This window comes from Mandrillus leucophaeus, unplaced genomic scaffold, assembly GCF_000951045.1.
Source record: "Mandrillus leucophaeus isolate KB7577 unplaced genomic scaffold, Mleu.le_1.0 Scaffold427, whole genome shotgun sequence".
NCBI lineage: Eukaryota > Metazoa > Chordata > Mammalia > Primates > Cercopithecidae > Mandrillus > Mandrillus leucophaeus.
Window position 1 is genome coordinate 449,452 of NW_012104554.1, and position 12,074 is coordinate 461,525.

General features: G+C 42.0%; 1 protein-coding gene across 1 annotated transcript in view; it reads right to left on the reverse strand.

The window, feature by feature from the left end:
- PLXNC1 (plexin C1) overlaps positions 1-12,074 on the reverse strand; it is a 160,130-nt gene that overhangs the window by 132,774 nt on the left and 15,282 nt on the right. The window contains exon 3 of the mRNA XM_011993157.1: positions 4,160-4,294. Within this exon, the coding sequence (XP_011848547.1) occupies positions 4,160-4,294 (135 nt within the window). The remainder of the gene's footprint in view (positions 1-4,159; positions 4,295-12,074) is intronic.

A 12,074-nucleotide genomic window follows, 5' to 3' on the forward strand; every position in this document is an offset into this window, starting at 1 on the left:
CAGGCCCTCCCACACCCCTGCCAGGGGCAGCGCCGTGACCTCAGCTCCTGGCTTGCTTTGCTCACACCCCTCCAGTGGAGTTGAAAATAAAAGAAACAGGGGGAATAGTCAAATCACTTCCCTGTCCCTAGAGCTGCCTCTTGCTGTTGTCAGGAAACAGCAGCCCACAAAGAGGGCACCCCAGCTGGGCAGGCCCAGACATCTAGGCAGCCAGTCAGAGCCTCCAAGTAGGACGGTCAGAGGCAGGGAGTAGCTGAGCATCACACAGAGCATTTTCTGCAGGCAAAACCACACAGCAGGTAGTAAGGGAACTTGTGGAACTCATTATGCCAGGAAGTTGCACAAGCTATAGTATAAATAACCTCTTTAGCAGGTTAGAGAAATAAAGAGTTGTAGAAGGGAGCTCTCTATTTTCCTCTATTTTGTGAGGAAAACAGGGACTCTCCTGAGGTGGATCCTTCAGTTCCAAGTTGACTTCATGGAGGATAACCATGCCCTTCCATTTCATAGTCCCCAACACTGCTGACAGATGCAGCCGGCAGCCCATGATCCTGAGCCAGAATTAACCAGAATGGAGAAAAGTATTTCCTGGTAGTTCACAAATGCCTCTGTAACAGTGACGGATTTTAATAGTGTCACGCAATCTCTCTAACCTTGTTTCCTCATCTGTAAAATGGATCACGACTTCATGGGGTTATTATGAACCATTGTCTGACAGGTACTAAATGTTCAATAAGTATTGGTTACTGCTATTATGTAAGAAAAGGGTTCCATGATCCAGCAAACATGAAACCTTAGACTGAAAAAGCGAAACAGGTTTCCTCAGCACAGGGATTCTGAGAGCCTTTGAATATGCCGAGCCCCACATATACTATTCCCCACATACACATATACTATTCCAGGAGGGGTATAGTAAGTAACAGCTGGTCATGGGACCACTTTTGCTCAGAGCATTCTGTGGAATATGGGTCTCCAGAACATTCTCTGAGAACTATTACTCAGTGTATTTAAACACACAAATATAACTCTGTATAAGAGGGAGGACACTGACCGGGCACGGTGGCTCACACCTGTAATCCCAGCACTTTGGGAGCCTGAGGTGGGAGGATCACTTCAGGCCCGGAGTTCAAGACCAGTCTGGCCAACCCTGTCTCTACTAAAGATACAAAACTTAGCTGGGCATAGTGGTGGGCGCCTGTAATCCCAGCTAGTCGAGAGGCTGAGGCAGGAGAATCGCTTGAACTCAGGAGGTGGAGGTTGCAGTGAGCCGAGATCACACCACTGCACTCCAACCTGGGTGACAGAGTGAGACTCTGTTTCAAAAAAAAAAAAAAAAAGAGAGAGAGACGGCCAGGCAAGGTGGCTCACGCCTGTAATCTCAGCACTTTGGGAGGCCAAGGTGGGTGGATCACCTGAGGTCAGGAGTTCGAGACCAGCCTGACCAGTATGGTGAAACCCCGTCTCTATTAAAACAAACAAACAAATAAAAATTAGCCAGGCATGGTAGTGTGTGACTGTAGTTCCAGTTAATAGGGAGGCTGAGACGGGAGAATTGCTCAAACCCGTGGAGGCGGAGGTTGCAGTGAGCTGAGACTGTGCCACTGTACACCAGCCTGGGTGACAGAGCAAGACTCCATCTCAAAAAAAAAAAAAAAAAAAGAGAGAGAGAGGGGACACTAAGAATACATTAGACCTGCTCTCTAATTTAATAACAGACCGTAATGACTATTCCACATAAATGCACACATCTCCATATGATTATTTTTAGCGGCCCCGTATCATACCATTTCATGGATATGCCATAGCTTATTAGTTTGGCTGTTCTTACCTCCCCAACAGCCTAGGAAAGAGCCTTCCTTGGGCTTTGTCTCTTACAGAGTTCAAATAATAGGATCTCTAGCAGTAATCCTCAGTGAAGAATGCAGGGCTAACCAGCTTTGATGCCCAGTCAAAAACTCTCCCCAGGACTTCAGGCTTTGAATGACCAGAGGCTAGAACTTTTTGCTTTCTAGAAAGTGGGAACCCATCAACTACTGGTGACTTTTCACAGTGGTTCCCAGCCTAGGATCCTGAGTTCTAGGGTTCCATTACTATCCATGAAGGAAGTAATGGGGGCTTATGAGCTATTTGCAATATTTCAAAAAACTGAATGGAAAAACATGCACGGATTAAGCAAGATATCAAATTTCTTTGCTTTGGGTTGAAATTTTATCAGCTCCATGTGGGAGCGCAGTCAGGACTCTGACCAGCAGTTTTGAGATGCCCTTGACAAATAAACCCTGGGAATGGGAACCGTTACTTAATATGTGCAGTTTGTTGGGTAGACAAAGGTCTTTCAAAGATGGGATCCCCAGGGAAGACACATAATACAAAGTGTCTGAATGGTGAAGCAAATTGGCATAGGAGATTCTACATGGTGAAGGACTGGTTTACAAGCTCTGTGGGAAGATGTGGCCATCTCAGTGCGCTCATTTTGATACAACTGACTTTTCAGTGTGCAAAGAACGATATCATCTTTATAAGAATACCAGAAACTACAAATTGCTTGGACATCTTATCTGTGACTCAAAAAGCACATGTAGATGGCTGTCATTGCTATTCTTCTTAGAATGACTGAAAGAAAAAGACTGGAAAACCAGGGGTGGGCTGAGAGTATCTGTTACATCCATTATAGAATTATGTAAGTCTCAATTACCTTCTTTGCACTTTCCATGTTCAAATGGTCATGGGTCAAAACCACTGAGCCAGGAAATGTCCAGTTTTCACAAATTTTGGATTTAATACCATGTATCACGGGCTTTAGAATCAGGGTTGAGTTTTTGTCTTAGCCCTGCAAAGGCTAACCTACAAATATATACATGCATATCTATCTATATATATAGATATATAGATATTCTTTAACAAGTTATTTAACCTCTCCAAGTCTTAGATTCTTCATATAAAACAAGGGTAACTATCTCATTAAATTAAAAACACATTTCTTTTTCTTCTTCTTCTTCTTTTTTTCTTTTTTGAGACAGAGTCTCACTCTGTTGCCCAGGCTGGGGTGCAGTGGTGATGTCAGCTCACTACAACCTCCACCTCCTGGTTTCAAGCGATTCTTGTCCTTCAGCCTCCCAAGTAGCTGGGATTATAGGCATGCACCACCACACCCAGCTAATTGTTTGTATTTTTAGTGGAGATGGGTTTTCATCATGTTGCCCAGGGTGGTCTTGAACTTCTGAACTCAGGTGATCTCCGCCTTGGCTTCCCAAAGTGCTAGGATTATAGGCGTTAGCCACCATGCCCAGCCTTTTTTTTTTTTTTTTCTTTTTTTGTGTGTGAGGCGGTGTCTTGCTCTGTCACCCAGGCTAGGGTACAGTGGTTTGATCATGGCTCACTGCAGCCTTAAACTCCAGGCCTCAAGGGATCCTCCCACCTCAGCCTCCCAAAGTGCTGGGATAACAGGCATGAGCCACTATGCGCAGTCAGTAACACATTTCATTAACACTGTTTTCTACACTTGTGTGTATGTGTATGTACATAATTCTGTGCATCTAGACAGAGATCGTGCAAAGAACAGTGACTAATATATAGTAGAGACTCACTAACAATTAGTTTCTTTTCTCCTTCCCTTGGTGAAATCACTTGGTAAAGATGAAGGAAATATAAAAATATATTACTTTTATTTCAGTAAGCAGAAGGAAAAGAAAAGCCAAAACAGCAAGATAAATGAAGAGGGGGAGGGTCAGTACCATATATTTCCTGGTTCATGAATGTGTATGAGACTGTGGCCTGATATTAACCCCAAATTCCAAAGCCAGTCCCATTGGGTAGATTCATAAATGCATCTAACCGTTCAGTGCCCACACAATAAATGTGTAAATTCAGTTACCTTGCTGATTATGTGCCCATTTGCAAGCACACCCTCCTCTGAAAACCTTAGCACTGGAAATACAGCCAATAATAAAATTGTCTAAATAGATAATATTTCTTGCTTACTTACTGACAGTCAGTAAGATTTTTAATTCCGTGCCTGTGAACCACTGCGGGTCTCCTCGAAGCCTAGGGCACTGCTTAAACTCTGTAGTCCAAAGTAAAAGCTTTGCTACTAGATAATGACATCGATTAAACCATTTTTATTCATAAATCAGAAGCAATAACTAGTATTTCTACCTACCTCTTTCCCAGCTGTTAGATAAATGTAGATATTCTTCACAGGATGAGGAACAAGTTTGTAGAAAACAGGTGTCTCTTCTTTAATTTCATAGATAACCTCTGGACAATTTGAAGTCAAATTCTCACCAAGAATAACCTATTTTTTTTTTTTCAAAAAGAGAAACATGATTTCTATTTAATACTTCTTTTCTTTTTTTTTGAGACGGAGTCTCGCTCTGTCACCAGGCTGGAGTGTAGTGGCACGATCTTGGCTCACTGCAACCTCTGCCTCCCAAGTTCAAGCGATTCCACTGCCTCAGCCTCCCGAGTAGCTGGGACTATAGACGCACTTCGCCCGGCTAATTTTTTTAGTAGAGATGGGGTTTCACTATGTTGGCCAGGATGGTCTCAATCTCCTGACCTTGTGATCCACCCGCCTCGGCCTCCCAAAGTGCTCGATAACAGGTGTGAGCCACCGCACCCAGCCTCTATTCAATACTTTGAATAGCGGGGTGGCGAAAATTGTAGCGTAATCATAAAGCTACATCCTTTTTCACTCACTACAAATACCGCCTAAGGTACCATGCTCCTTAATCAACCCTCCCACATCTCAGTCCTCAACAAGGCTGGTAATAACAAGCAGAATATTTCTTCTTTTGTAAGGGCAAAGGCATAAAAAATGAACAAACAAAAAAAGCCGCTCTTCAGGGCTCGGGTAGTACCCTCATATGTGGAAGCTGGCTGACCACAATTTCTGACCATGTCTGGCCCTATAGGAAGCCACAAGTGACAGCTTCATTAGTGCTGTCTCAAGAGAGACTGGAAATTAAAGGAAGTAGCTCCCACATGTATTTGCACAGGATACTCTGATCGTCATACCGTTAGAAGTGACCCAGATTAACGTGGCAGATACAGACAAGTAGGTTTGTGTTCACATATAAAATATACGCAAGTGTGACTCAGTACTCAATGCTTTTGAAATTGGACACACCTGAGCTTCATCCATCTTCAGTCAACAAACATCTACCAAACACCCATTATGCACCCAGCACTGTTCTGGGTGTTTGAAAAACGGCAGTGAACAAAATGGGGAAGGGAGAGCTCCTGACCTCATAGAACTTACGTTCTTGTGTGTGTGTGGTGGGGTGAGTAACTTAAAAAGAAAAAAGTAAATTACAAAATATAGTGGGGTTAGGCGTTAAGAGAATATTATGTTCAGGGTAGGTGTCACTGAAAAGGTGGTATTTATTCAGACTTGCAGGAGATGAGTTATTTTCATACTTGAATGAAACATGTTCTTAAAAGCAGCCCTGCCAGTGCAAAGAAACTAAAATGGGAGGAGGCCAGAGTGGCTTCAGTGGAGAGAGGTAGAGAAGTGAACAATAAGATAGTAAGATAACAGGGGAAGGATAATCAAGGATCTTGTGGGCCTGTGTAAAAAACCTGCCTTTTACTGTAGATGAGAGAGAGGAGGCCATGGTCATGAGTCGAGGAGCAAGGGGAGATGGTGAGAAGGCAGGGTTTGAAGCATGCGTTTGAAGACCCATCAGGAGACTCTAATCCTATAGTGCTAGAGAAGTACAATGGTGGCTTAAGCTTGGGTTTGCATCCTGCCTCCATCCTTTAAGTAGCTGCACTACTTTGAACTAGTAACTTAATCTCCCTGGGCCTCAATTTCCTCATCTCTAAAATGGGGCTAATAGTGCCTTCCTTATTACAGTTTTGTAAGGATCAAATAAGAACTATGAAAGATGCTTAGCACATAATCAATAGTCAATAGATAATAATCTGTTACTAGATTGCAAGTTCCCTTTGGGCAGGGACCATGTTTTTTTTTTTTTGTTTGTTTGTTTTTTGTTTTTTTTGAGATGGAGTCTTGCTCAGTTGCCCAGACTGGAGTGCAGTGGTGCGATTTTGGCTCACTGCAACCTCTGCCTCCCACGTTCAAGCCATTATCTTGCCTCAGCCTCCTGAATAGCTGGGACTACAGACATGCACCACCACGCCCAGCTAATTTTTGTATTTTTAGTAGAGACGGTGTTTCACCATGTTGGCCAGTCTGATCTCGAACTCCTGACCTCAGGTGATCCACCGCCTCTGCCTCCCAAAGTTCTGGGATTACATGTGTGAGCCACCGTGCCTGGCCTGGGACCATGTCTTAATCACCTTTGTACCTAACCTTTAATCATCTTTGTATCTAACACAATTTGTACCCACTACTTTGAAAAGTGAAGGCGTTCAACATTTTGTCAGTCTGAACACATCCAGATAGATTATCTATATCATATCTCTACCACTGTAGATATCAGCTACACTAGAAGCATGGTTTGAAAAGAAAAATTTGGCACCTGAGATTCTTTTTGGACAAAGTCTACTTCACACATCTGCTAATCAATAATATGCCTATACCCACATATCCTGATGGCAGTTAGGTATCTGCTGTTTAGCCAAAGGCTTCTTATCAATTTTGCACACAGAGCAACTTCCTGCATTCATTTCCACTTTCCAGGGCCCGGACCTGGGTCTAGCTTTGCCTGGCAATCAGTGACTTCCTTCTATCATCTCCTTGGGTCAAGCCCAGGTGGATTTGGTGCAAATAGTGGCTCACCTGAAGCCCTTGGACTGCTCACCAAATTCAGCAGCAGCTTTGTAAAAGTCAATCTCACTAACCAAACATATGAAATATGACTTCTTAAAAGCTCTTCTTAAAACAGAAGCAGTTAGGTCCTAAGGGAGGTGGGAAAGGTGTGTGTCTCAAGTCATTTTAAAATGACTTTATAGCTGCACTATCCAATATGACAACCACTAGCCACATAATGGCTATTTAAATTTAAATTTAATTAAAAACACTAGCAACATTTCAAGTGTTCACTAGCTACCTGTGGTGACTGGCTACCATACTGGAGAGTACAGGTGTAGAACACTTCTATCATCACAGAAAGTTCTCTTGGCCAACACTGCTTTACAGAATCCTGTAAGCGGAGCCAAGGGACAGGCACTGACCAAGGTATGGGCTTGCCAGGATTTGCCATCTCTAATTCCTTAGCTGTATTAATCAGCTCAGATTCAGTTGATCTGGTCTGGAAAGCAGTTGTATAAGGAAAGAGAAACAGGAAGCCAGTTTTTTTTTTTTTTTTTTTTTTTAAACAAACACTGATAGAAATATTCTCAAGGAAGGGTCAAGAAAAGAGAAGCTGCTGCCCTGGCATCTCTTCAGGAATTCATCATGGCAAAAGCATTACTGGGCAGCATACACCCATAATGTATTCTTGCCAATAAAGTTGAACCTGAATCTAATCGTCTTTAGCACTAACTTCCATGTAGCACTAGGAAGCAGGAGTAGAGGAACAAGCTAAATGACACCACAAGGAAGCAGAAAGCCAAACACATGGTAAGAGATATTCTATAGGGCAAAGGACCTGGTTTTTCAGTTAAGTCAGTAGCAGGCAATAAAAGTAAGGGAGGAGACTGCTGTAGATAATAGAACAACCAAATCTGGTTTGAGGACTTTGTGCAAATACCAATTTGAACAAAACCATTTCAAATACATTTTTAAATCAATTGGGAATATTTGGTTACACAGACTGGATAGTAAGTGATCCTAAAGAATGACTGATAATTTTATTAGCTGTGATCAGGGCATTATGGTTACAATTATTTAAGAAAATAACTGTAGTTTTTGAGAGATACATAACGAAATATGTTGAGGTGAAATGACATTGTGTCTGTGGGGTTTGCTTTAAAATTACAAAGTAAAAACATACTTTATGCCACCACTCATCCATTTTACGCAAATTAGGAGCTGCACTGCAGTATTTATTGGGAGCTTATTTTATTTACTCTTGGAGCATCATTGATACAGATGGGTGGCTCCTGGAAAGATCCAGTTGGGTGCAACATTGATTTATTTACTTAGTACTTTGGAAATGAAGCACCAATATTCTCTCTAGAACTCTGAACTGTGGCAAGGAAGCTTTTCTTTTTCTTTTCTTTCCCTTCCCTTCCCTTCCTCCCTCTCTCTCTTTCTTTCTTTCTCTCTCTTTCTTTCATTTTTTTTTACAAGTTATCAAAAAGTTCTGTGGCCCAGGATTTACCAATCAGTTTCCTGAAAAAGCTACTTAGCGTGGCTTGCACTGAAGCTTGTCCTGATAGCCATAGATGCTGGGTTTAAATTAGTATGTTTCATCAATGATGGAAGCCAGACCTCTCTAGAAGGTAATTTGGCATCATCTATCAAAATTATAAAGCACATACCCTTGGACCCTGCAGCCCCTCATATATATATGTGTGTGTGTGTGTGAGGAATGATATATAATGATAAATATTCATTGTAGCATTGTATGTTATAAAGAAAAGATTAAAACAACTTAAATGTCCATCAATAGGGAACTGGTTAAGTAAACTATACTACAAACAAGGGAATACTACTCAGCTATAAAAATAATTAGAAAGCTCTTTGTATTATAGTTAATGTAATATGAAATATGTACACATATTTATAAATACAGACATATTTACATATACAGGTATTTTTACATATATAATATATATATGTAAAACGTATTTGTTTACTGTGTTTTATGTTTCAACAAAAGGGAGGAAGAATATCTTCACTCTTTTGCCTGTCGACAGATATAAACTATCTCTGGAAAGATACCCATGAAACTGCTATCATTGGTTGCCTTGGAAGTCAAGAACAGGTGACTTTCACGGAATATTTTCTTGGTTCTTTTGAGTTTTAAACAATATCACTGTATTACCTTAAAAATAAATACATAAAATTTAAATTTAAAAATCCTTGAGGGTGAGTGAGTCAAATTGTTTTTCTTTTTGCTAGATTATGCAAACAATGCTCTCCATAATCCTGAGGACAGGACAAGAGGAAGTTTTAGTTTTCACCACAAAGGTCCTAAATGTGCTACACAGAGGGGTGAGGGATTTCTGCTTCTGTGGCCCCTAGAGTCTCATCTCTCTCAGATGAGACAGGACACGTCGGTGTTAATGTTGTCTCTCACCTAGCCCGAGCCCCAGCTCACAGGCCCTAATGGAACACTTGGACTTTCTAATTGCAAACTTCATGAGAATATCAACACAGAGACAAAAGCCAGCAAGACTGGAGCAAGGGAAACGTTCCTTCCTCAGCTCAGTTGAGGTGGGCAGCCTCGGAAAAAGAACATGATCAGTGAAGCAATGCAGGAAGTAACAATGATTCACAAAAACCCAAAATGGGTTGAATTTTGCATAAGAGAAATCTCATCCAATTGACACACACACTCCTTGGGCACGATGTGGATTTTTATCTTCCAGGATACGACCTTAATATAGATCTAATCTGAAGTCAATCTGAACCTTCTCCATGTGCATGCTTGTATACTTCTTTATCCTTCAAGTCTCCAACATCACCTCCTCTGAGAAGCCTTCCCTGATCACTTCTCCGCTGAACACCTCTGTCACTCTCTACCCATCACTCTGTTTTCTTCATAGCACTTAGCACTATCTAAACTGTCTTTATCGCTGATTAATCCATTTACTTGTTTTCTGTCTTTTTCTTCCCACCAAGAGAGCAGGGGCATTGCCTGTTTTGTTCACCTTTGTATATTCAGCACCCAGAACAGTACCTGGCACATACAAGGTGCCCAATAAATATTTATTAAATGAAAAACGACTCTATTAGCATTCAAGATTTTATAGAGCTCTTCAGCTTTTTCCAGCTGAAGCCTGTGCAGAAAACAAATTTTCTCTGATGGAGAATTTCAGTTCGTGTCAACATATTGTTTCTGTTGACATCCTCCTGCAGCCTCATGGTAGACTATTAACTAGCCTTGGGATTTTTGTTGCATACAAAACTCCCAACGGCACTGTGAAATTAACTGAGTGGAGACTTCAACACCATACAATTGCAAGACAGGTTCAAGACCACCCACGGGAAGGATACCACGGTGAGGAAAATGCGGGGGGAGAAAACAAAAGACTATTTTTTTTTCTTTAAGATTACCATGAGACGGAAAAGCCACAGGTGTTCAAAAAGCTATAATATTTTATGCCAAATTTAATTTCCAATGCCTCACTCCTGTGGGGCTAACTAGTTGAAGGGCAAACAAGCCAACCCTTTCATTTATTATTATTTTTTTCCATAAGCAGTTTCTGAGAAATGCTGGGAAGGAGACTTAAATCACACATACACACACACAAGTGCACACACACATATGCACATGCATGCCTGCATACACATACACATACACAGGCATGCCTGTGCATGCGTGCATGCTCACACACACACACGCACACACAGGAGAAAGCAAGGTAAGTATTTAATGTGCCTCAGTAGTTAGGAGTAACAAAGATGAAATATAAAAATTAAGGCACATTTCTCTTTTGTTTCCTATCTACTTGTTGCAGTGTAGACAGTAAGAGAAGCATACAGTCTCAGCCACAGGTTCTAGATTTGTGGATTATATGGGAGTAAAAGTTTCAAATTGGGGAGTCCCTGCAAAACTCATAAATTGGAATTAATGAGGTGGGGAGAATTTGAACTAGGCTTCACATGACATCCTAAACGGCCCACCAGTGAACCCACTTCCAAGTTTTGACACTTCCTGCTGTTTTAACTTTTTGGTCTGTTAGCTCAGTCATCCCCACCACCACCACTTCCGGTCCCAGGTCCTGTTCTAGGTTCCCCAAGTTCTCCTATTCCTTATTTGAACACTTTCTGGGTATATAGTAGAGCTTGTCTTTACAAAAGATTTTTTTCTCTTACGTTCATTCAAAAACTTTAATAACCACAGTCAAGGCAGGCTCTTTAGGTAGTACAGAGATTTTGCTTCTGTTTGAATTCAGACAGAACTTTCTAGAACTGGTTTAATTTTGCTGTGATTTGAATAAACGAAATCCATCAATGGGGCCGTGTGCAGGGGCTCATGCCTGTAATCCCAGTTATTTGGAAGGCGTAGGTGGGAGGATCCCTGGAGCCTAGGAGTTTGAGACCAGCCTGGGCAACATGGTAAAACCCTGCCTATATAAAATGTTGGCCAGGTGTGGGGACACAGGGCTGTAGTCCCAGCTACTCAAGAGGCTGAGGTGGGAGAATCACTTAAGCCCAGGAGGCAGAGGTTATAGTGAGCCGAGACTGCACCACCGCACTCCAGCCTGGGCAACAGAGTCAGACCTTGGCTCAAAAAAGAAAAAAATAAATAAATAAAAGAAAGCAAGGCATTAAGTGGGAGTAGAGTTTTTTGAGGGCCACATAGGTAACCAGTCTGACCCCAAGCACATAGGAAATACCTCAAGACTGGATATGGGGACAAGATAGAGCTGTGTGATATAGCTTCCTGTATCCTGAACCCTACTACAGTCCCTGGGAGGTCAGGAAGACACTAGTCTTTACTGATGAAACGATCCAAAACAGCAACTGGAATACAGAATTCCTGTCTTTCCTGTAAAGGAGCGACTGGGGTAAAGCTGGGGCCCCAAAGGAGATTCAGAGACCCCCATGAACTATGTGCGGCTCTGAGAGGAACGGGCTCTGCATTCAGCTGGGTTGCTAGGAGGCCATCCCCAAATAGGAACAAACTAAACCACAAGGTTTCTGGCCCCTTCTCATGAAACCTCAAACATCTGCATCTTGGTATCAACCCTTATAATCCAGTATTAGGAAGAAATATAACAAAAACCAGCTCCTCAAACTCTACTAAGCTCTGCAAGAGTTAATGCAGTTTAGTTGGGGGATAGAAGCTCGGGCTCTGGACAGATTATTTAGGTTCAGAGCACCTTGAACAAGATATCCAACCTCTCGAGGCCTCAGGTTTTTTCATTTATAAAGTGGTGGAGGTGAAGGTATTGACTGGTGAGGATTAAACCAGTTAACCCGTGCAGATGCTGGTTCTAATGCCCAGCACACAGGAAGAGCTCAGAAATGTTAGCGATTATTCTTCCTTGCC